At 59.6% G+C, this 24,446-nt stretch overlaps 2 protein-coding genes across 3 annotated transcripts in view; both read left to right on the top strand.

Annotated features, from left to right (window-relative positions):
* Positions 1-3,844: 3,844 nt before the first annotated feature.
* On the top strand, positions 3,845-11,081 carry RPS26 (ribosomal protein S26). 2 transcript variants are annotated; one of them, XM_083880954.1, is made up of 4 exons: positions 3,845-3,991; positions 6,606-6,783; positions 9,989-10,119; positions 10,984-11,081. In XM_083880954.1, the coding sequence occupies exons 1-4, from the start codon at positions 3,989-3,991 to the stop codon at positions 11,017-11,019; spliced, it is 348 nt and encodes a 115-aa protein (XP_083737080.1). In that variant the 5' UTR covers positions 3,845-3,988; the 3' UTR covers positions 11,020-11,081. The 2 variants fall into 2 exon arrangements, with proteins under 2 accessions (XP_083737080.1, XP_083737081.1); XM_083880955.1 differs by lacking the exons at positions 9,989-10,119; positions 10,984-11,081 and adding an exon at positions 9,847-9,975.
* Positions 11,082-12,620: 1,539 nt separating this feature from the next.
* Positions 12,621-24,446, top strand: part of ERBB3 (erb-b2 receptor tyrosine kinase 3) — a 30,947-nt gene continuing 19,121 nt past the window's right edge. Inside the window, exons 1-9 of the mRNA XM_083880988.1 lie at positions 12,621-12,728; positions 18,037-18,188; positions 19,784-19,970; positions 20,546-20,671; positions 21,595-21,660; positions 21,759-21,877; positions 23,138-23,279; positions 23,383-23,496; positions 24,324-24,444. Of these exons, the coding sequence (XP_083737114.1) occupies positions 12,638-12,728; positions 18,037-18,188; positions 19,784-19,970; positions 20,546-20,671; positions 21,595-21,660; positions 21,759-21,877; positions 23,138-23,279; positions 23,383-23,496; positions 24,324-24,444 (1,118 nt within the window). The 5' untranslated portion in view covers positions 12,621-12,637. The remainder of the gene's footprint in view (positions 12,729-18,036; positions 18,189-19,783; positions 19,971-20,545; positions 20,672-21,594; positions 21,661-21,758; positions 21,878-23,137; positions 23,280-23,382; positions 23,497-24,323; positions 24,445-24,446) is intronic.

Below are 24,446 nucleotides of genomic sequence, written 5' to 3'. Positions count from 1 at the left end.
CACAAAATTCGTGATTTTCGCCATCTCCGGGACTCAGATTTTAGAGTTTCCTCCACCCCAGATCAAACGGGCCTCAAGTCAAACTCAACGTGTTTTCACGAGGAGAAAAACGGGGTCTGATCGTGATTTTCACTCATGGGGTGGAGAAGACCTTAAAAAAACCCCAAAAAATCGGCGATTTTTGGCACATTCGGGACGTTCCGGACTCGGATTTTGGTTTGGTTGGACTCAAACTCAACGTGTTTTCACAAGGAGATAAATGGAGGATCATCATGATTTTCACTCATGGGGTGGAGGAGATTTGATACAAAAAAAGCCCAAAAATTGGTGATTTTTGGCACATTTGGGACATCCTGGACTCCAATTTTCGGATTTTCTCCACCCTGGATTCTTTGGACCTGCTTCAAACTCAACCACAAGAAGAAAAACGGGCTCTCATCATGATTTTCTCTCATGAGGTGGAAGAAATCTGATTAAAAAAACCCCACAAAATTCACTATTTTCACCTCCTGGACTCAAATTTTCGGGTTTTCTCCACCTCGGATCGATTAAACCTCAAACTCTTCATATTTTAACAAAGAGAAAAGAGAAAAATTTGGGGGCTCCAGGCACTGCCAGACCCCTCAGGGGTCCCCCAAACCCCCAAATTTCACCCCCATTTCCATCTCCTCGTCCCCCTCTGGATTTTGTGTCCCCAAAGGGGCCTTGGGGACCCTCCTGTCCCCCCCAATTTTCTGCATGTCCCATCCCTGTCCCCCCTTTGAGCATCTCCCACTCTGCTTTTTTCTCCACCTTCAATTTTAATTTTTAATTTTTCCACTCTGTGATTGTGGTTCTGTATTTTTATTTTTTTTTTTTCTTCTTTTTATACTCTTTATTTTTTTTTTTTTTATTTTATTTTTTTTTCTTATTTTTATCCCCTCCTTTTTATTTTTTTATTTGATTTTTTTTTTCCCCCTGAGTCCATGAGACTCGTTGGGAAGGGAATTTAATTTATTTGCATTTATTTTCTTTTTTTTTTTTTTTTTTATTTTTACCATTGTTTTCTCCTCCCGGCAGGAGGAGGAGGCAGGGATTGAAGTGATCAATAAACAAAATTCTTTAATTGCTTTAATCCCCTTTTTTTGGGGGGGCTTTTTCCTTCCCCATGTCAACTCCAGGGTTTAATTCATCTTGGGGTAAAAATAGATTAATTTGGGGTTTTTTTTCCCAATTCTGGAGGGGATTTGGGATCAATAAATGTCATTTTTGGGAGGGAATGGGGATGGTTGAGGGTCTTGGGGGGTTCCCAATGTCCTAAAACCCCCCAAATTTGCTCCCCAAAAAAGGATCAACACATTCCCTGTTGTTCTTATCCTTAAAAGAGCCAAAATTGGGGTGGGGTTCCCATTTCTGCCCTTAAAAATATCAGAAATTAATTAATTAAGGGGGGTCCCCATTGTTTTCACCCCTAAAAAAGCTGGGACTGGGATTGGGGAATCCCCACCCCTAAAAAAAACAGAATTAGAGGGGGGTCCCCATAATTCCCACCCTAAAAGAGCTGGGACCAGGACTGGGGAATCCCCACCCCTAAAAAACCCAGAATTAGAGGGGGGTCCCCATTTTTCCCACCCTAAAAGAGCTGGGACTGGGATTGGGGGGGTCCCCACCCCTAAAAAACCCAGAATTAGAGGGGGGTCCCCATAATTCCCACCCTAAAAGAGCTGGGACCAGGATTGGGGGATCCCCACCCCTAAAAAAACCCCAGAATTAGAGGGGGGTCCCCATTATTTCCACCCCTAAAAGAGCTGAGATCAGGATTAGGGAGTTCCCAACCCTAAAAAAAACAGAATTAGAGGGGGGTCCCCATTTTTCCCACCCTAAAAGAGCTGGGACCAGGATTGGGGGGTTCACACTCCTAAAAATCCCAGAATTAGAGGGGGGTCCCCATTATTTTCACCCCAAAAAGAGCTGGGGCTGGGATTGGGGATTCCCCACCCCTAAAAAACCCAGAATTAGAGGGGGGTCCCCATTATTCCCACCCCAAATAGAGCTGGGGCTATGATTGGGGGGTCCCCACCCCTAAAGGAGCCAGAATTAGAGGGGGGTCCCCATTATTTCCACCCCTAAAAGAGCTGAGATCAGGATTAGGGAGTTCCCAGCCCTAAAAAAAACAGAATTAGAGGGGGGGTCCCCATTTTCCCACCCCAAAAAGAGCTGGGACCAGGATTGGGGACTCTCTGCCCCTCCCGCCGTTAACGGGGCCGGTACCGGAGGCCGGGGCTGTGTCCGCCCCGCCCTTTCCGCCATAAAAGAGCCGGTTCCGTGTCGCTCACGGCGGTACCGGAGGCCCCGGTGTGTTTTCCGGTACCGGGAAATCCGGTTTTCCCTTTGTTTTCCCCCGGTAGCAAAAAGGGATCGTGGCGTCACGGACAGGATTCGAACCTGTGCGGGGAATCCCCATTGGATTTCGAGTCCAACGCCTTAACCACTCGGCCACCGTGACTCCGGCGCTCTCCGTGCGCCGTGTGGGGTATAAAGCTGGGCCTGCTGCTGCTCCCGGCCCCGCCCTGGCCCGGGCATTGGGGTTTATTGTCCGGTATTCGGGGTTTACTGTCCCGTATTCGGTGTTTACTGCTCGGGAACGGGGTTTGGTGCCCGGGGATCGGTGTTTAGTGCCCAGGGCTCGGGGTTCAGTACCCAGTGCTCACTGTTCAATGCCCAGTGTTCAGTGATCAATGCCCGGGACTCAGTGTTCAGTGCCCGGTGTTCAATAAATAATCAATGCCCGGGGCTCGGGGTTCAGTGCCCGGGGACCGGGGTTTAGTGCCCGGGCATCGGTGTTTACTGCCCGGTATTCGGTGTTTAGTGTCCGGGGATGGGTGTTCAATGCCCAGTGCTCCATGTTCAGTGCTGGGTGCCCTGTGCTCGGTGTTCAATGATCAATACTCGGTGTTCGGTGTTCAGTACTTGGTGCTCAATGCTCTGTATTCAGTGCTCAGTGCCCGGTGTTCAGTGTTTGGTATTCAATGATCAATGCCAGGTGCTCGGTGCCCGGTTTTCAGTGCCCGGTGTCCGGTGCTCTGTGTCCATGAGATTTCCATATCAATCGATGTCATGGACAGGGGACGTTGGGGACATCCAGGGATGGAGTTAAAGGACATTGGGGACAACCCAGGAGGGGACAGGGGACACTGGGGACACTCAGAAGTGGAAAAAGGACATTGGGGACATCCAGAAATGAGGGTAAAGGACATTGAGGGTCTTCTTTGTGGGGTTTGGTGAGACACAAATGGCATTGGGGACACCCAGGAGGGGACAGGGGACCTTGAGGACACTCAGGAGGGGACAAAGGACGTTGGGGACACCCAGGGAGGGACACAGGACACTGGGGGCGCCCAGAAATGGGGGGAAAGGACATTGGAGTCTCCTTTAGGGGTTTTGGGGGGACACAAATGGCATTGGGGATACCCAGGAATGGGAGAGGGGGACATTGGGGACATCCAGGAGAGGACAGGGGACATTGGGGACATTCAGAAATTGGGGGAGGAAAGGACACTGGGGTCTCCTTTAGGGGCTTTGGGGGGGACACAGAACATTGGGGACACATTTGGGGGGGACAAAGGACATTGGGGACCCCTCCGGTCACTGGGACTCCATGAGCCCCTTCCGGACTCCATTTCCCATCAACCCTCGCGGCGTGCGCGCCTTGCGCATGACGTCACACGCACTGCGCGGGAGTTCTCACACCACCGCGTGCTCCGCATGGATCCCTCCGCCTACCGCAGAGAAAAAATAGTCCCTTATCCATCCTCGCTCCCGTTAATTCCCGCCGTCCGCCGCTCGCTCCACCCGCTCCGGTACCTCTGGTTGAGCCCCTGCGAGGCCTCCTCCGGTGTCTCCCGGGGATTGGAGCGGCGGTCTCGGCGTTTCCGCGCGGAGGGAGCGGAGGGATATAAGCGCGGCGGTGCTGCGGCCGCTCCTCTTCCGGTTCTCCCTCAGAGCCGCCATGGTGAGCGCGGCGTGGCCGGGGCAGCCCGGAGGGCTCCGGGGGGCGGCCCTGGGGTTCGGAATGGACTGAGGGGGCCAAAAAAGGGGATGTGGGACCCGTATGGGACGGGGGGTGCCCAGAGGGGCCCTCGGGGGGCTGTGGGAGAGCGGCGGGGGGAGAGCGGGAGGGGCCCTGAGGGGGGTGGGATGAGGGATGTAGGGCTGGGGGTGCTGAGGGGAGATTTTGGGGGGCCCTAAAAGCCTCGAGAGGGGGTTTGGGGGGGCTCAGAGAGGGATGTAGGGCCCATATAGGGCGGGGTGTGCTGAGGGGAGGTTTTGGGGGGACTCGGAGAGCTTTAGGAGGGGATTTTGGGTCTCCAGGAGGATTTTAGGGGGTTCAGAGAGGGGCTGAGAGGAGTTTTGGGGGGTCTCTGTGGGGCAGAGAGACACCCCAAAGCCTTTATGGGGCCATGGGGGGATGATCTGGGGACCATTTCCAAGATTTTTATGGGGTTTGGGGACAGTGATCTCAGGGGTATCTGGGGTTTTTATGGGGCCGAGGCCAGATCTTTGTGAGGGGCTCTCTGGGGTTTTTATGGGACTGGGGGTGGCTCTGAATGAGGGATCCCAGGAGGTCTCTGGGATTTTTTTATGGGGCTGAGGATGGTGATGGTGATCTCGGGGCTCTTTGGGATTTTTATGGGTCCAAGACCAAATCTTCATGGGGCGATCTCTGACCTTTTTATGGGACTTGAGATAATAGTGATCCCAGGGATCTTTGGGGTTTTTATGGGATTGGGGATGGTGATCTCAGGGCTCTTTGGGACTTTTATGGGGCTGGGGACAGCTCTAAATGGGGGATCCTTGGGAGTCTCTGGGATTTTTGTGAGACTGGGGGCAGCTTTTTGGGGGGATCTCTGGGGTTTTTATGTGGCTGAGGGACAGTGATCCCAGGAAGTCTTTGGGATTTTTATGGGGTTTGGGGACTGTGATCCCAGGGGGTCTTTGGGGTTTTTTATGGGGCTGAGGATAATGATCCCAAGGACTCTTTGGGGGGTTTTATGGGACTGGGGACAGTAATCCCAGGGGTCTTTGTGGTTTTTATGGGATTGGGGATGGTGATCTCAGGGGCTCTTTGAGGTTTTATGGGATTGAGGGTGATGATCTCAGGGTTCTTTGGGATTTTTATGGGGCTGAGGATGATGATGGTGATCTCAGGAGTCTTTGGGATTTTTATAGGATTGGGGACAGTAATCTCTGGCTTCTTTAGGATTTTTTTATGAGGCTGGGGGTTCACAGATAAAACCTTTGGGTTCTCTGGGATTTTTATGGCTCCAAAACCAAATTTTCATGGAACGATCTCCGACCTTTTTATGGGACTGGAGACAGGGATTTTGGGGTTTTTATGGGATTGGGAATGATGATCTCAGGGCTCTTTGGGGTTTTTATGGGGCTGAGGACGGTGATCCCAGGGATTTTTATGGGATTGGGGACAATGATCTCAGGGTTCTTTGGGATTTTTATGGGGCTGGGGGTTCACAGATAAAACCTTTGGGTTCTCTGGGATTTTTATGGCTCCAAAACCAAATTTTCATGGAACGATCTCCAACCTTTTTATAGAACTGGAGACAGGGATCTCTGGGGTTTTTATGGGATTGGGGACAGTAATCTCAGGGCTCTTTGGGATTTTTTATGGGACTGAGGATGATGATGGTGATCTCAGAGATCTCTGGGGTTTTTATGGGGTTTGGGAACAGTGATCTCAGGGGCTCTTTGTGGTTTTTATGGGATTGAGGACGATGATCTCAGGGCTCTCTGGGATTTTTATGGGGCTGAGGATGATGATGGTGATCCCAGGAGTCTTTGGGATTTTTATAGGATTGGGGACAGTATTTTCAGGCGTCTTTGGGATTTTTTAATGGGGCTGGGGGGTCACAGATAAAACCTTTGGGTTCTCTGGGATTTTTATGGATCCAAAACCAAATTTTCATGGAACGATCTCCGACCTTTTTATGGGACTGGAGACAGGGATTTTGGGGTTTTTATGGGATTGGGGACAGTAATCTCAGGGTTCTTTGGGATTTTTATGGGGCTGAAAATGGTGATGGTGATCCCAGGAGTCTTTGGGATTTTTATAGGATTGGGGACAGTGATCTCAGGGTTCTTTGGGGTTTTTATGGGATTGGGAATGATGATCTCAGGGCTCTTTGGGATTTTTATGGGGCTGAAAATGGTGATAGTGATCCCAGGAAGTCTTTGGGATTTTTATGGGGTTTGGGGACTGTGATCCCAGGGGGTCTTTGGGATTTTTATGGGGCTGAGGATGATGATCCCAAGGACTCTTTGGGGTTTTTATGGAATTGGGGACAGTAATCAGGGTTCTTTGGGATTTTTTATGGGGCTGAGGATGGTGATCTCAGGGTTCTTTAGGATTTTTTTATGAGGCTGAGGGATTCACAGATAAAACCTTTGGGTTCTCTGGCATTTTTATGGATCCAAACCCAAATTTTCATGGAACGGTCTCCGACCTTTTTATAAAAACCGTGACCATCTTTCTACGGGGGGCTCTCCAACCTTTCCCCCACCATTTCCCCCACCATTAACCCTTTAATTCCCCCCCAAATCCCCAACCCCAGACCAAGAAGAGGAGGAACAACGGGCGGGCCAAGAAGGGCCGTGGGCACGTCCAGCCCATCCGCTGCACCAACTGCGCCCGCTGCGTGCCCAAGGACAAGGCCATCAAGAAATTCGTCATCAGGAACATCGTGGAGGCCGCTGCTGTCAGGGATATCTCCGAGGCCAGCGTCTTTGATTGTGGGTTTTAAAGTTTGGAGGGTTTTTTTGGGGTTTGGAGGGGTTTTTCCAGGGGTTTTTTTGGGAGTTTTTGGGTCGAGAAATGGAGTTTTGTTTGGGAAAAACGGCCTTAAGAATGTCCCTGAAAATGGTCCTAAAACAGCCCTAAAATGGTCCAAAAATGGCCCTAAAACAGTCCTAAAATGGCCCTAAAACAGTCCTAAAATGGCCCTAAAACAGTCCTAAAAAGAGCCCTAAAATGGCCCTAAGAAAGGCCCCAAAATGTCCCCCAAACAGCCCTAAAAATGGCCCTAAAACAGCCCAGAAGTGGCTCAAAAATGGCCCTAAAACAGCCCGAAAATGGCTCAAAAATGGCCCTAAAACAGCCCAAAAATGGCTCAAAAATGGCCCTAAAACAGCCCAAAAATGGCTCAAAAATGGCCCTAAAACAGCCCTAAAAATGGCTCAAAAATGGCCCTAAAACAGCCCAAAAATGGCTCAAAAATGGCCCTAAAACAGCCCTAAAAATGGCTCAAAAATGGCCCTAAAACAGCCCTAAAAATGGCTCAAAAATGGCCCTAAAACAGCCCAAAAATGGCTCAAAAATGGCCCTAAAACAGCCCTAAAATGGCTCAAAAATGGCCCTAAAACAGCCCAAAAATGGCTCAAAAATGGCCCTAAAACAGCCCTAAAATGGCTCAAAAATGGCCCTAAAGGAGCCCCAAAACAGCCCTAAAATGGCCATCAAGAAATTCGTCATCAGGAACATCGTGGAGGCCGCTGCTGTCAGGGATATCTCCGAGGCCAGCGTCTTTGATTGTGGGTTTTAAAGTTTGGAGGGTTTTTTTGGGGTTTGGAGGGGTTTTTCCAGGGGTTTTTTTGGGAGTTTTTGGGTCGAGAAATGGAGTTTCGTTTGGGAAAAACGGCCTTAAGAATGTCCCTGAAAACGGTCCTAAAATAGCCCTAAAAATGGCCCTAAAATAGCCCTGAAACAGCCCTGAAAATGGCCCTAAAATAGCCCTAAAATGGTCCAAAAATGGCCCTAAAATGGGTCTAAAACAGTCCTTAAAAGAGCCCTAAAACTGGCCCTAAAATGGTCCAAAAATGACCCTAAACCAGTCCTTAAAAGAGCCTTAAAATGGCCCTAAGAAAGGCCCCAAAATGTCCCCAAAACAGCCCTAAAAATGGCCCTAAAACAGCCCTAAAAATGGCCCTAAAAACAGCCATAAAATGGCCCAAAAATGGCCCTAAAACAGCCCTAAAACAGCCCAAAAACGGCCCTAAAACAGCCCTGAAAATGGCCTAAAAATGGCCCTAAAGGAGCCCCAAAACAACCCTAAAATGGTTCTAAAAACGGCCCTAAAACAGCCCTAAAAATGGCCCTGAAACGGCTCTATAACAGCCCCATAAAAACCCCTGGGGCTGATTTTGGGGGTCTCTGAGGAGGTTTTGAGGTCTCTGAAGCTGTTTTTGAGGTTCCTGGGTGTGATTTTTGGGATTTCTGGGTGTGTTTTTTGGGTTTTTTGGGGTCCCTGGAGCTGTTTTTGGGGTCCCTAACCCCATATCTCCCCCCTATCCCACCCCACGTGCTGCCCCAGCTCTGTGTGAAGCTCCATCACTGCCCTGGATGTATTTTTGGGATTCCTGGATGTGTCTTGCGAATTTCTGGGTGTGATTTGGGGTTTTTTGGGGTCCCTGGAGCTGTTTTTGGGGTCCCTAACCCCCTATCTCCCCCCTATCCCACCCCACGTGCTGCCCCAGCTCTGTGTGAAGCTCCATCACTGCCCTGGGTGTATTTTTGGGATTTCTGGGTCTGTTTTTTTGGGTTTTTGGGATTTCTGGGTCTGTTTTTTGGGGTTTTTGGGGTTCCTGGAGCTGTTTTTGGGGTCCCTAACCCCGTATTTCCCCCCTATCCCACCCCACGTGCTGCCCCAGCTCTCTGTGAAGCTCCATCACTGCCCTGGGTGTATTTTTGGGGTTCCTGGGTGTGTTTTTTGGGATTTTTGGGGGTCCCCGAGGCTGTTTTTGGGGTCCCTAACCCCGTATTTCCCCTCCATCCCAGCCTATTGCTGCATGTGAAGCTGCATTACCGCTCTGGGTGTATTTTTGGGATTTCTAGGTGTGTTTTTTGGGGTTTTTGGGGTTCCTGGGTGTGTTTTTTGGGGTTTTTGGGGTCCCTGGGGCTGTTTTTGGGGTCCCTAACCCCCTATCTCTCTCCCACCCCAGCGTACGTGCTGCCCAAGCTGTACGTGAAGCTCCATTATTGCCCTGTAAAGGCTGTTTTGGGGTTCCTGGATGTATTTTTGGGGTTCCTGGGTGTGTTTTTTGGGGTTTTTGGGGTTCCTGGGTGTATTTTTGGGGTTTTTGGGGGTCCCCGAGGCTGTTTTTGGGGCCCCTAACCCCCTATTTCCCCTCCATCCCAGCCTATTGCTGCATGTGAAGCTGCATTACCGCTCTGGGTGTATTTTTGGGATTTCTGGGTGTGTTTTTTGGGGTTTTTGGGGTCCCTGGGGCTGTTTTTGGGGTCCCTAACCCCCTATCTCCCCCCTATCCCACCCCACGTGCTGCCCAAGCTGTACGTGAAGCTCCATTATTGCCCTGGAAAGGCTGTTTTGGGGTTCCTGGATGTGTTTTTGGGGTTCCTGGGTGTGTTTTTGGGGGTTTTTTGGGGTCCCTGGGGCTGTTTCTGGGGTCCCTAACCCCCTATCTCCCCCCCACCCCAGCGTACGTGCTGCCCAAGCTGTATGTGAAGCTCCATTACTGCCCTGGGTGTATTTTTGGGGTTTCTGGGTGTGTTTTGGGGGGTTTTTGGGGTTCCTGGGTGTGTTTTTTGGGGTTTTTGGGGTCCCTGGGGCTGTTTTTGGGGTCCCTAACCCCCTATCTCTCTCCCACCCCAGCGTACGTGCTGCCCAAGCTGTACGTGAAGCTCCATTATTGCCCTGTAAAGGCTGTTTTGGGGTTCCTGGGTGTATTTTTGGGGTTCCTGGATGTGTTTTGGGGGTTTCTGGGTGTGTTTTTTGGGGTTTTTGGGGTCCCTGGGGCTGTTTCTGGGGTCCCTAACCCCCTATCTCCCCCCCACCCCAGCCTACGTGCTGCCCAAGCTGTACGTGAAGCTCCATTACTGCCCTGGGTGTATTTTTGAGGTTTCTGGGTGTGTTTTTGGGGGTTTTTGGGGTCCCTGGGGCTGTTTTTGGGGTCCCTAACCCCCTATCTCCCCCCACCCCAGCCTACGTGCTGCCCAAGCTGTACGTGAAGCTCCATTACTGCGTCAGCTGCGCCATCCACAGCAAAGTGGTTCGGAACCGCTCCCGGGAGGCCCGAAAGGACCGGACCCCCCCGCCCCGCTTCCGCCCCGCCGTGAGTCTGGGGGGTTTGGGAGGGTCCTGGAGGGGTCCTAGGGGTGTTTAAGGGGGTCTGGGGGGGTCCCAGAGGTGTTTGAGAGGGTCCTGGAGTGGTCTGAGGGGGCCCAGGGGGGTTTGGGAGGAGTCTGGGGGTGTCCTGGACTGGACCCTTCTGCCCCGCCGTGAGTCCCAGGGAGTCTGGGGGGTTTGGGAGGGTCCTAGGGGTGTTTGGGGGGGGCTCAGGGGTGTTTGGGGGTCCCCAGAGGGTCCTGGAGGGGTCCTAGGGGTGTTTAAGGGGGTCTGGGGGGTCCCAGAGGGGCCTGGGGGGGTCCTTGGGGGGTTTGGGAGGGCCCTGGAGGGTTGTGGAGGGTCCTGGAGGGGTCTGGGGGAGTCCCAGGGGTGTTGAAGGAGGACTTGAGGGGTTCAAGGAGTGTCTGGGAGGATCCTGGAGGGGTCTGGGGGGACTCAGGGGTGTTTGGGAGGGTCCTGAAGGGGTCTGGGGAGTGCCCAGAGAGTCCTGGAGGGGTCTGGGGGAGTCCCAGGGGTGTTTAAGGGGGACTCGGGGTGTCCAAGGGGTGTTTGGGAGGGTCCTGGAGGGGTCTGGGGAGGTCCTGGAGAGGTTTTGGGGGTCCTCAGGTGTCCAGATGGTGTCCTTGGGGGGTTCTGGGTGGCCCTAAAGGGAGTCCTGGGGGGGTCCCAAGGGGTCTGGGGGCTACCTGAGGGTCCTGGAAGGGTCTGGGGGGGTCCTGGAAGGGTCGGGGGAGGTCCCAGGGGTGTTTGGGGTGGTCCTGGAAGGGTCTAGGGAGTTCTGGGGGGTCCTGGAAGGGTCTGGGGGGGTCCCAGGGCTCCGTGCCCCCCTAACTTTGTGTTCTCTCTGCAGGGAGCCGCCCCCCGACCCCCCCCCAAGCCCATGTGAGGAGACCCCGGCCCAGGACGGGACCCCCGAGTGCAGAGCGGATAATAAAGGATCTGCCCCGAGAGTTCTGTGTTTTTTGGGGGGATTTGGGGGGTCCTGAGGGGGCCTCAACCCCCTCCTTATGGGACAGAACTGGGGTCACCCCATATCCTGAGGGGAGGGGGCTGCTCCAAGCCTGGCTCTGTGTTTTTGGGGGAGATTTGGGGGGTCCTGAGGGACTCTCAGCCCCCTTTATTTTGGGGGGGCTCTGGGGTCCCCCAAATGTGGGTCTGGGGGCTGCTGCCCACCCTGGGGGGCAAAAAAGGGGGGGCTCTGACCCCTGGGAATATTTGGGGACCCCTGGGAGTGTCTGGCGGTATTTGGGGACCCCTGGGGGTATTTGGGGACCCCTCCCCTAAACCCAAACCTTGCCCGAGGGGGGGTCCCCAAATCCCCGACTTTGGGGGGTCCTGAGGGGGGTCTCGCCCCCTCCCTTTTGAGGGTTTTGGGGGGCGGCCACACCCCAAGAGCCGCATTTGGGGGGGGGGGGCGGCAGCAGTGGGACCCCCGTGTTTGGGGTGGGGGTTCGATGGTACCGGATTTTGGGGGGATCTTGAGGGGGGGAAGGGAGAACTTTGGACCGGGACCGGGACCAGGGAAGGGTCTGGACCGGACCGGGGGCTCGGGGAGGGGTCGGACGGAGCCCCAGGAGGGACAAACTTTGCTCCAGGACCGGAACCGGGCCCGCGGGGGATTTGGACCGGACCGGGGGCTCAGAGGGGGTTCGGAGAGGCGAACTTTGCTCCAGGACCAGGGGGGATTTGGACCGGACCGGGGGTTTGGAGGGGAGAACTTTGCTCCGGGACTGGGAATTGGACCGGGACCAGAACCGGGATGGAGTCTGAACGGGACCAGGGGCTCGGGGGGGGAGAACTTTGCTCCGGGACCGGGACCAGGAGGGATTTGGACCGGACCGGGGGGCTCAAGGTGGGCTCAGAGGGGCGAACTTTGCTCTGGATCCGGGACCGGGGGCTCGGAGTTCCCAGGGAAGAACTTTGGGCCGGGACCAGAACCGGGAGGGGTCTGGACTGGACCGGGGGCTCGGAGGGAGCCTCGGGAGGGGCGAACTTTGCACCGGGACTGGGACTGGAACCGAGACCGGCACCAGGGAGGTTCTGGACCGGACCGGGGGGCTCGGGGTGGGTTTAGAGAGGCGAACTTTGGACCGGGAGGGATCTGGACCGGACCGGGGGCTCGGAAGGGCAAACTTTGCTCCAGAACCGGTACCGGGGGCGCTCCGAACCGGGCCCTGTTGTGGCTCCGAACCGGTACCGGGGTGGCTCCTCCTCGCCCTGTCCCATCCCGGGCGGTGCCGGTGCCGGTTCCTGTCCCGGTCCCATCCCGGGCGGTGCCGGTGCCGGTTCCTGTCCCGGTCCCATCCCGGGGCGGTGCCGGTGCCGGTTCCTGTCCCGGTCCCATCCCGGGGCGGTGCCGGTTCCACCCAGGGCGGTGCCGGTGCCACCCCTGGGCGGTCCCGGGCCCCTCTCGGGGTGTCCCCCCGCCCTGTCCCGGCCCTGCCCCGCCCGGCCCCGCGCCAGGTGCATTCCCGGGCACGTCCCGCCGTTCCCGGGGCCCGGCCATGGAGCCCCGCGGGCCGGGGGCTCTGCCCCTGCCCCTGTTCCTGCTCCTGCTCCTCCTGCCGCTCCCCCGGCCCGGCACCGCCCAGGCAGGTGAGACCCGCACCGGGAAACCCCGGGGGGAACCGGCACTGGGGGGGATTTGGGGCTCTGGGGGGTCCCGCTGGTGCCGCCGGTACCGGAGCCCGAGCCGAGCCCCCCCGGGCAGAGCTGGGATCTTGTCCCGGGGGGTCCGGGGGAACCGGGACCGGCACTGGGATCACCCCGGGATTGCGGCTGCGGCGGGGCTGGGGCTGGGCGGCCTTTACCGGGCTCGGAACTGGGTTTGGTGCCTTTACCGGGCTCGGAACCGGCTTTGGTGCCTTTACCGGGGTCAGAACCGGGTTTAGTGCCCTTTACCGGGGCCAGAACCGGCTTTGGTGCCTTTACCGGGGCCAGAACCGGCTTTGGTGCCTTTACCGGGGCCAGAACCGGGTTTGGTGCCTTTACCGGGGCCAGAACCGGGTTTGGTGCCTTTACCGGGGCCAGAACCGGGTTTGGTGCCTTTACCGGGGTCAGAACCGGCTTTGGTGCCTTTACCGGGCTCGGAACCGGGTTTGGTGCCTTTACCGGGCTGGGAACTGGGTTTGGTGCCTTTACCGGGCTCGAAACTGGGTTTGGTGCCTTTACCGGGCTCGGAACCGGCTTTGGTGCCTTTACCGGGCTCGGAACCGGGTTTAGTGCCCTTTACCGGGGCCAGAACCGGCTTTGGTGCCTTTACCGGGGCCAGAACCGGCTTTGGTGCCTTTTACCGGGCTCGGAACCGGGTTTGGTGCCTTTACCGGGGCCAGAACTGGGTTTGGTGGCCCTTCCTGGGGCTGGGCGCCTCTTACCGGGCTCGGAACCGGGATCGAAACTGGCTTTGGTGCCCTTTATTGGGATCGGAACCGGCTTTGGTGCCTTTTTCGGGGCTCGGTGGCCCTTCCTGGGATCAATCCTGGCCTCGGTGGGTTTTTTCGGGGCTCGGTTCCCCCTCCCGGGTTCGGTCCCAGGGCTCGGTTTCCCCTCCTGGTCTTGATTTCCCCTCCTGGTCTCGGTCCCGGGGCTCGGTTCCCCTTTCCAGGTTCGATTTCCCCTCCTGGGTTCGGTCCCCCCAACCGGGTTCGGTCCCGGGGCTCGCTGGGTTCTTTGGGGGCTCAATCCCGGGTTCGGTTCCCCCTCCCGGTCTCGATTTCCCGTCCCTGGTTCGGTCCAGGGCTCGTTTTCCTGTTCCTGTCCCTGTCCCTGTCCCTGTCCCGGTCCCGTCCCCCCTGTCCCGGTCCCTGTCCCTGTCCCGGTCCCGTCCCCCCTGTCCCGGTCCCTGTCCCATCCCTGTCCCTGTCCCTGTCCCGGTCCCGGTCCCTGTCCCGGTCCCGTCCCCCCTGTCCCGGTCCCTGTCCCTGTCCCGGTCCCGTCCCCCCTGTCCCGGTCCCTGTCCCTGTCCCTGTCCCTGTCCCTGTCCCTGTCCCTGTCCCTGTCCCGGTCCCGTCCCCCCTGTCCCGCACCTGCGGCCCCGCAGCTGCCCCGGGTTAATTTTAGGCTCCGGGCGGTGCCTTTTGGGACCCCCCGAGTGGGGGATCCTTCAAGGGGGGACCCCCAGAGGAGCCCCCGGCCCTTTTCCCGCACCCCGGAAGGGCCGAGCCCGCCCGGGAGTTGGTTTTTTTTTATTTATTTCAATTCCCAAAGGAAAAACACCGAGGGCTGGGACGCGCAGGTGGGGCCGGAAAGCGTCACCCAAAAAAAAAAAAAACACCCAGGGGTGTCTCAGGGGTGAGGGGAGCACCCAGGGGTGTCCAGGGGAGTCCCAGGGGTGTCCCAGGGGTGGGGGGAGCACCCAGGGGTGTCCAGGGGTGTCCCAGGGGTGCCCAGGGGTGTCCCAGGGGTGGGGGGAGCACCCAGGGGTGTCCAGGGGAGTCCCAGGGGTGCCCAGGGATGGGGGGAGCACCCAGGGTTGCCCAGGGGTGCCCAGGGGTGTCCCAGGGGTGGGGGGAGCACCCAGGGGTGTCCAGGGGTGCCCAGGGGTGTCCCAGGGGTGTCCAGGGGTGTCCAGGGGTGTCCAGGGATGGCCCAAGGGTGTCCCAGGGGTGGGGGGAGCACCCAGGGGTGTCCAGGGGTGTCCCAGGGGTGTCCCAGGGGTGGGGGGAGCACCCAGGGGTGTAGAGGGGTGTCCCAGGGGTGCCCAGGGGTGTCCCAGGGGTGTCCAGGGGTGCCCAGGGGTGTCCCAGGGGTGTCCCAGGGGTGGGGGGAGCACCCAGGGGTGTAGAGGGGTGTCCCAGGGGTGCCCAGGGGTGTCCCAGGGGTGTCCAGGGATGTCCCAGGGGTGTCCCAGGGGTGTCCAGGGGTGTCCCAGGGGTGGGGGGAGCACCCAGGGGTGGGGGGCACATATTGAGGGGTCCCATCTCTGTATCCCCCCCTCTCTCCATGTGCCACCCACGGGGGTCCTGCCTGGACAGGGGGACAAGGGACACTTTGGAGGGCTTGGGGGGCTTGGGGACACTTTGGGGGCCTTGGGGACCCCTCGGGGATGGAGAAAGGAGTGGTCCCAACTCTTCACCCGCCCCAAAATCCTCTCTGAGAGCCCCCTTTGTTCCCGGCGCACACACAGAGCCCCCTTTGTGCCGGGCCCGGGGGGCAGGAGGCCGCTCCCAGCCCCTCCCGGTGCCCCCCGGCCCCTCCCGGTGCCCCCCGGCCCCTCCCGGTGCCCCCCGGGTCCCCCCCGGTCCCCCCCGGTGCCCCCCGGGTCCCCCCCGGCCCCTCCCGGTGCCCCCCGGGTCCCCCCCGGCCCCTCCCGGTGCCCCCCGGGTCCCCCCCGGCCCCTCCCGGTGCCCCCCGGGTCCCCCCCGGTCCCCCCCGGTGCCCCCCGGGTCCCCCCCGGCCCCTCCCGGTGCCCCCCGGATCCCCCCCGGCCCCTCCCGGTGCCCCCCGGGTCCCCCCCGGCCCCTCCCGGTGCCCCCCGGGTCCCCCCGCTGCTATTCCTGGCTCTGGGTGTTTGATAACGGAGCTGCCGGAGCTGATAACGCTCCTCTCCCCTCCCGGAGCCGGGGGGGCTTTGGGGGGGCTTTGGGGAGGCTTTGGGGAGGGTTTGGGGGATCCCACCATCACCGCCCACCCCCCCATCCCTCGGGCAGGTGCAGCCGGGGGTTTTTCCCCTTTAATCCCCCCAAAACCCGCCGTTAATGATTCCCCGGCGCTGCCCCAGGACGCTTTGAGATGTTTTTATTTATTTTGGGGAGGGGTCGCAGCACCCCCTGTCCGGCCCCTCGGGGTTTGGGGTCGCTGGAATCGCAGCTGGGACCTTTTTATAGCCCGGGCCGGGGTGGGGGGGCCGTTCCTGAGCGACCCGGGCCGGACAAAGCCGCCTTTGAGCCGGGCCTGAGTCACCCCTGGGTGCCCCCGGGGGTCCCGCTCTGGGGACAGGGGGGGCTCCGGGTGTCCCCCACAATCGGCGCTTTGTGCGGGGCCAGGGGAGGGGGCACCGAGCACAAAGGGGGCTCTGTCAGCCCGGGGAAAGGGGGGGGACACAGAGAGCGGGACCCCCGAGGGGACAGCGGGACCACCGGGATGGGGGGGGGGCTGGAGATGGGGGGTCCTGGAGACTTGGGGTGTGCAAGGGATGGGGGGTCATGGAGATGGGGGGTCCCAGGGGTGTCCTGGAGTTTGGGGGGGCCCAGAGATGGGGGGTCCCAGAGATGGGGGGTCCTGGAGCCTGGGGGTGTCCAAGGGATGGGGAGTCCTGGAGCTGGAAGGGAGTCCTGGAGATGGGGGGTCCCGGAGCTGGAGGGGGGGTCCTGGAGCAGGGGGAGGGTCCTGGTTCCGGGGATGATCCAGGACCCCGGGGGGGTCCCTAAGCCGGGGGGTGGCCCAGGGGGGTCCCGGAGCCGGGGATGTTCCGAAGTCGGGGGGATGTCCCCAAGCCGGGGGGGGGGGTCCCAAACCCCGGGGATGGTCCCAGAGCCGGGGAGGGTCCCAGAACCCTAACCCGTAGCCCAGGGAAGGTCCCTAAGCCAGGGGGGGTCCCCGAGCCGGGGGGATGTCCCAAACCCCGGGGATGGTCCCGGGGCCCAGGGGATGGTCCCTAACCGGGGGATGGTCCCTGAGCCGGGGGAGGGTCCCAAACCCCGGGGATGGTCCCGGGGCCGGGCTCAGCCCTCGGGGCGGTGGCGGGGCCGAAGTCCGTGCAGGGTGTGGCGGGGAGGGAGGGAGGGGAGGGGAGGGGCGGGGGGCCCTGCCCCAGGCGCCCGCCTTGCGCAAGGCTCGCCCGGCCGGTTCGGGCACCGGGAGGGGCCGCCCAGGGGAGGGGAGGGAGGGAGGGGAGGGGGGGGAGGACCCGCGGGGGGAGCGCCCGGCACCGCCACCCCCCCCCCGGGGACACAGGGGACACAGGGGGGGACAAGGGACAGAAAGGGAGGGACAGGGACAGCGTGGGCGGGAGAACATGGAGGGGACAGGGATGTGTGCAGGGGACACCGTGGAGGGGACAGGGACATTGTGGAGGGGACAGGGACACCATGGAGGGGACGGAGGTGACATGGAGGGGACAGGGACACCATGGAGGGTACAGGGACACCATGGAGGGGACAGGGACACCGTGGAGGGGACAGGGACACCATGGAGGGGACAGGGACACCGTGGAGGGGACAGGGACATCATGGAGGGGACAGGGACACCGTAGAGGGGACAAGGACACCATGGAGGGGACAGGGCCATCGAGGAGGTGACATGGCCGCCATGGGGGTCATGGCCACGGCCACCACATGCAGGACATGGCCACCTCAGAGAGGACATGGCCAGCAGGGAGGGGACATTGCTGTGACCAGGCAGGAGGTGCTGTGGCCACATGGGGGTTTCTGTGGTGGCCCAGTGCCTGTGGTGGCCATGGTGGCCCTGGTGTCCCTGTGTCCATGGTGGCCCTGGTGGCCCAGTGGCCCTGCGCCTATCGTGGCCCCAGTGTCACCGTGGCCATGGTGTCCCTGTGCCTGTGGTGGCCCGTGTCGCCACGGCCATGGTGACCCTGATGTCCCTGTGGCCCTGGTGGCTGTGGTGGCCCTGGTGACCCCATTGGTGACCCTGTTGGTGACCCCATGACCCTGGTGACCCCGTTGGTGACCCCGTGGTTGTCCCCAGTGTGTGCAGGGACCCTGAACGGGCTCAGCGTCACCGGGGACGCTCAGCACCAGTGACCCCCTGACCCTGTGGTGTCCCCATGGTGACCCTGGTGACCCCATTGGTGACCCCGGTGACCCCATTGGTGACCCCGTGGTTGTCCCCAGTGTGTGCAGGGACCCTGAACGGGCTCAGTGTCACCAGGGATGCTCAGCACCAGTGACTATTGGTGTCCCCATGGCCCTGGTGACCCCATTGGTGACCCCATGGATGTCCCCAGTGTGCGCAGGGACACTGAACGGGCTCAGTGTGACAGGGGACGCTCAGCACCAGTACCAGACCCTGCACAAGATGTACAACAACTGCGAGATCGTCATGGGCAACCTGGAGATCGTCCTCATTGACCACACCCAGGACCTCTCCTTCCTCCAGGTGACCCCCGGGGACACGGGGACAGCCGGGGTGGCCACAGAGCGGGGGACGTGGTCAGCTCGGAGGGGACAATGGGGGCATCGCTGTGGTCAGTCAGGGGAGGACACTGTCAGCTTGGAGGTGACGTGTTCACCATGGGGACCACGGCCATGGACATGGTCAGTTTGGAGGTGACATGGTGACCGTGGCCATCAAGGCAAGGACATGGCCATTGAGGGGGTGACACAGCCACCATGGGGACTGTGGCCATCAAGGCAAGGACAATGATCAGTTTGGAGGTCACATGTCCACCTTAGGGACGATGGCCATCAAGGCAAGGACATGGTCAGTTTGGAGGGGACAGGGAGCCCGTGGGGAACTTGGCTGTGGCTACCAAAGGGAGGACATGGCCAGCATGGGGACCATGGCAATGGACATGACCAGTCTGGAGGTCACGTGTCCGCCATGGTGACTGTGGCCATCAAAGTGAGGACATGGTCAGTTTGGAGGTCACATGTCCACTATGGTGACCGTGGCAATCAAAGCCAGGACATGGCCATTGAGGAGGTGACACAGCCACCATGGGGACCATGGTAATGGACATGACCAGTCTGGAGATCACGTGTCCACCATGGTGACTGTGGCCATCAAGAGGAGGATGTGCCCAGTTTGGTGGCCATTTGTCCACCGTGGCCATCAATGGGAGGATGTGACCTGGTCACATGTCCACCATGGGGACTGTGGCCATCAAGGTGAGGACGTGGCCAGTTTGGAGGTCACATGTCCACCATGGGGACCATGGCTATGGCCATCAAGGCAAGGACATGACCAATTTGGAGGTGACACGTCCACCATGGTGACTGTGGCCATCAGGACAAGGCCATGGCCATTGAGGGGGGTGACACAACCACCATGGGGACTGTGGCCATTGAGGGGTGACACAGCCACCATGGGGACTGTGGCCTCAAGACAAGGCCGTGGCCATTGAGGAGGTGACACAGCCACCATGGTGACCGTGGCCATCAAGAGGAAGCTGTGGCCATTGAGGGGGTGACAGAGCCACCATGGGGACCATGCCCATGGCCATGGCCAGTTTGGAGGTCACGTGTCCACCATGGTTACCATGACCATCAAAATGAGGACATGGCCATTGAGGAGGTGACACAACCACCATGGGGACCTTGACCATTGAGGAGGTGACACAACCACCATGGTGACCGTGGCCATCAAGAGGAGGCTGTGGCCATTGAGGAGGTGACACAGCCACCATGGTGACCGTGGCCATCAAGAGGAGGCTGTGGCCATTGAGGAGGTGACACAGCCACCATGGTGACCGTGCCCGTGGCCATGGCCAGTTTGGAGGTGACATTTCCACCATGGGGACCACGGCCATGGACATGGTCAGTGTGGGGGTGACATGTGCACCATGGTGACCGTGGCCATCAAGGGAGGAGGACATGGCCATTGAAGAGGTGACACAACCATGGACAATCATGTCCATGTGGCATGTCCTGGTGACCGTGGCCATCAAAGGAAGGACGTGACCATTGAGGAGGTGACCCGCCCACCCCGGGCACACCACCCCCGGCCCCGAGGTGACCCCGCTGTCCCCCCAGACCATCCGCGAGGTGACGGGGTACATCCTGATCGCCATGAACGTGTTCTCGGCGCTGCCGCTGCAGAACCTGCGCGTGATCCGCGGGACGCAGTTCTACGAGGAGCGATTCGCCCTCTTCGTGCTGCTCAACTACAACCCCAACACCACCCACGCCCTGAGGCAGCTCGGCCTCAACCAGCTCACCGGTGGGGACATCAAAGGGGGGCTGGGGACATCTGGGGGGACTGGGGACATCTGGGGAGTTGGGGACATCCAGGGAGGTTGGGGACATCATGGAGGATTGGGGACATCTGGAGGGTTGAGGACATCATGGGGAGTGGGGACATCTGGGGGAGTGGGGACACCCAGGGGGGTTGGGGACACCATGGAGGGTTGGGGACATGGCAGGGGACTCAGGACATCGTGGGGACCTGGGGACATCACAGCAGTGGGGACATCCAGGAGGGTTGGGGACATCATGGGGACTGGGGACATCCGGGGGTTGGGGACATCATGGAGGATTGGGGACATCACGGGGACTTGGGGACACCAAGGGGATTGGAGACATCATGGGGAGTGGGGACATTGTGGGGGACTGGGCACAGCAAGAGGGTTGGGGTCTCCCATGTCCCCAGTGTCCCCTGTGTCCCCTGTGTCCCCCATGTCCCCAATGTCCCCAGTGTCCCCAGTGTCCCCAGTGTCCCCAACGTCCCCAATGTCCCCTGTGTCCCCCATGTCCCCCAGTGTCTCCAATGTCCCCAATGTCCCCGTGTCCCCGCAGAGATCCTGGCGGGGGGCGTGTACATCGAGAAGAACGCTCAGCTGTGCCACGTGGACACGGTGGAGTGGAGGGACATCATGAGGGACACGCGCCTCGAGCCGCTCGTCAGGGACAACGGCCAGGGCTGTGGGTGACAGCGGGGGACACCAGGGATTGGGGTGGCTTTGGGGTCACCCAGGGGGTTGGGGTGGCTTTGGGGTCACCCAGGGGGTTGGGGTGGCTTTGGGGACACCAGGAGATTGGGGTGGCTTTGGGGACAACCCAGGGGTTGGGGTGGCTTTGGGGTCACTCCTCAGTTTGGGGACACCCCTTGGTTTGTGGTCACTTTGGAGGTCACCCAGGGGTTGAGGTCAGTTTGGGGTCACTCCTGGGTTGTGGTCACTTTGAGGACACCTGGAGGTTGGGGTCACTTTGGGGTCACTCCTAGGTTGGGGTCACTCCTGGATTTAGGGTCAGCCCTGTGCTTGGGGTCACTTTGGGGTCACTCCTGGGTTTGGTGACACCCCTTGTTTTGGGTCCCTTTGGAGTCCCCCCGTTTTTGGGGTCCCTTTGTGATGACCCTGGTTTTGGGTCCCTTTAGGGTCCCTTTGGGGTCCTCCCTGGTTTTGGGTCCCTTTAGGGTCCCTTTGGGGTCTTTCCCATTTTGGGGTCCCTCTGGGATCCCTTTGTGGTCTCTTTGGGATCCCCCCTGTTTTGGGGTCTTTTTGGGGTCCCCCCGTTTTGGGGTTACCCTGGGGTGACCCCTGTTTTGGGGTCCCTTTGGGGTCCTCCCTGGGTTTGGGCTGACCCCTGTTTGGGGTCCCTTTGGGGTCCCCCCTGGGTTTGGGCTGACCCCTGTTTGGGGTCCCTTTGGGGTCCCCCCTGGGCTTGGGGTGACCCCTGTTTTGGGTCCCTTTGTGGTCCCTTTGGGGTCCCCCCTTGTTCTGGGGTCCTCCTGGGGTCCCTTTGGGGTCCCTCTGGGGTCTCTTTGGGGTCTCCCCTTTCTGTGGTCCCTTTGGGGTCCCCCTATTCTGGGGTCCCCTCGCTGACCCCTCCTCACTGTCCCGCAGGCGCCCCGTGCCACGAGAGCTGTGGTGGTCACTGCTGGGGGCCGGGCCCTGACGACTGCCAGAAACGTGGGTACCTGGGGGGTCTCCTGGGGGGAATCTGGGGGTCAGCCAGACCCCCGTGACCCCCCTGACCCCCCTGGTGACCCCTCGGTGTCCCCCCGCAGTGACCAAGACCATCTGTGCCCCGCAGTGCAACGGGCGCTGCTTCGGCCGCGCGCCCAACGAGTGCTGCCACGAGGAGTGCGCGGGGGGCTGCACCGGGCCCCTGCGGACACACTGCTTCGTGAGTCTGTCTGTCTGTCTGTCCATCCACCCCTCTGTCCGTGTGTCTGTCTGTGTGTCTGTCTGTCTGTGTGTCTGTCTGTGTGTCTGTCTGTGTGTCTGTCCGTGTGTCCGTCCATCCCAACGAGTGCTGCCACGAGGAGTGCGCGGGGGGCTGCACCAGGCCCCTAAGGACACACTGCTTCGTGAGTCTCTGTGTGTCTGTCTGTATATCTGTCTGTCTGTCTGTGTGTCCATCCATCCCACCAGGCCCCTGCGCACCCACTACTTCGTGAGTCTGTGTGTCTGTCTCTGTCCATCCCTGTGTCTGCCTGTCCGTCCATCCGTCCATCCATCCATCCGTCCCTCCCCATGTCCATTCCTTGTCCATCCCGTGTCCATCTGTCCATCTGTCCATCCCCAGGCCTGCTGGCACTTCAACCACAGCGGCTCCTGTGTCCACCCCTGTGTCCATCCCCATGTCCATGGCTGTGTCCATCCCTGTGTCTATCTGTCCATGCCATGTCCATCTGTCCACCCCAGGCCTACCAGCACTTCAACCACAATGGCTCCTGTGTCCTGTCTGTGTCCTGTCTGTGTCCATGGCTGTGTCCATCCCCATTTCCATCCCCATGTCCATCTGCCCATCTGTCCACCAGTCCATGCCATGTCCCTCTGTCCATCTGTCCACCCCCAGGCCTGTTGGCACTTCAATGACAGCGGCTCCTGTGTCCATCTGTGCCCATGGCTGTGTCTGTGCCATGTCCATCCCTTCTCTATCCCCATTTCCATCCCCACGTCCATCTGTCCATCAGTCCATGCCATGTCCATCTGTCCATCTGCCCATCAGTCCATGCCGTGTCCATCTGTCCGTCCCCAGGCCTGCCGGCACTTCAATGACAGCGGCTCATGTGTCCTGTCTGTGCCCATGGCTGTGTCTGTCCCTGTGTCCATCCCTGTGTCCATGTGTCCATCCCATGTCCATCAGTCCATGCCATGTCCATCTGTCCATCTGTCCGTCCCCAGGCCTGCTGGCACTTCAACCGCAGCAGCTCATGTGTCCTGTCTGTGTCCATGGCAGTGTCCATCCCCATGTCCATCTGTCCATCAGTCCATGCCATGTCCATCTGTCTGTCCCCAGGTGTGCCGGCACTTCAATGACAGCAGCTCGTGTGTCCTGTCTGTGTCCTGTCTGTGTCCATCCCCATTTCCATCCCTCTGTCCATCTGTCCATCTGTCCATCAGTCCATGCCATGTCCATCTGTCCATCTGTCCCCCCCAGGCGTGCCGGCACTTCAACGACAGCGGCTCGTGCGTCCCGCTGTGCCCGCAGCCCCTGATCTACAACAAACTGACCTTCCAGCTGGAGCCCAACCCCGACACCAAGTACCAGTACGGGGGGGTCTGCGTGCGCGAGTGTCCCCGTGAGTCGGCCCTGGGGGGTCTCTGGGGGGTCTCTGGGGGGTCTCTGGGGGGGGGGGTTGGGGACACCAGGTGACCCTCAGGTGTCCCCAAATCCCTCCCCAGACAATTTTGTGGTGGACCAGAGCTCGTGTGTGCGCGCCTGCCCCAACGACAAGACGGAGGTGGAGAAGAACGGGCTGAAGATCTGCGAGCCCTGCGCGGGGCTGTGCCCCAAGGGTGTGTCCGTCTGTCTGTCTGTCTGTCCGTCTGTACCTGTGTCCGTCTGTCCGTTCATCCCTGTGTCCGTCCGTCCGTCTGTCCGTCCATGCATCCATCCCTGTGTCTGTCTGTCCATCCTTGTGTCCATCCATCCATCCATTAATCTTCTGTCAATCCCTGTGTCTGTCTGTCCGTCCGTCCATCCACTCATCCATCCATCCACCCCTCTGTCCATCTGTCCATTCATCCTAGTCTGTCCGTCCATCCATCCATCCATCCATCCATCCATCCATCCATCCATCCTTGTGTCCATCTGTCCATCCATCCCTGTGTCCATCCCCATTTCCATCCCTGTGTCCATCTGTCCGTCTGCCCCATCTGGGGCTGGGTGTCCCAAGGGTGGGTCTGAGGGTCCCCAGGGTGCGTCTGGTGCCCTCAGGGGGGTCCCCAGGGAGAGTCTGTGAGTCCCCAGGATGGATCTGGGGTCCCCAGGGTGGGTCTGGTATCCCCAGGATGGGTCTGGGGGTCCCCAGGGTGAGTCTGGCATCTCCAAGGGGGTCCCCAGGGTGGGTCTGGGTGTCCCAGGGTGTGTCTGGGGGTCCCCAAGGTGGGTCTGGTGTCCCCAGGGTGGGTCTGGGGTCCCCAGGGAGGTCCCCAGGGTGAGTCTGGTGTCCCCAGGGTGGTCCCCAGGGTGAGTCTGGTGTCCCCAGGGTGGTCCCCAGGGTGGGTCTGGGGGTCTCCAGGGAGTGTGTGGAGTTCCCAGGGAGGTCCCCAGTGTGTGTCTGGGGGTCCCCAAGGTGGGTCTGGGGTCTGTGTCCCCCCTGACCCCCACTCTGACCCCCCAGCCTGCGAGGGCACGGGGGCGGGCAGCAAATACCAGACCGTGGACTCGAGTAACATCGACACCTTCATCAACTGCACCAAGATCCTGGGCAACCTGGACTTCCTCATCACCGGCCTCGAGGGGT

Source organism: Zosterops lateralis (genome assembly GCF_965231275.1).
Source record: "Zosterops lateralis genome assembly, chromosome: 32".
NCBI lineage: Eukaryota > Metazoa > Chordata > Aves > Passeriformes > Zosteropidae > Zosterops > Zosterops lateralis.
This window is presented reverse-complemented; position numbering and strand designations above follow the sequence as displayed.

Bases quoted from the DNA above. Each gene is read 5' to 3' on its own strand.
- RPS26 (XM_083880954.1), top strand. The intron at 6,784-9,988 runs GTGGGTTTTAAA...CCCCCACCCCAG, and splicing joins CGAGGCCAGCGTCTTTGATT to CCTACGTGCTGCCCAAGCTG. The intron at 10,120-10,983 runs GTGAGTCTGGGG...TTCTCTCTGCAG, and splicing joins CGCCCCGCTTCCGCCCCGCC to GGAGCCGCCCCCCGACCCCC.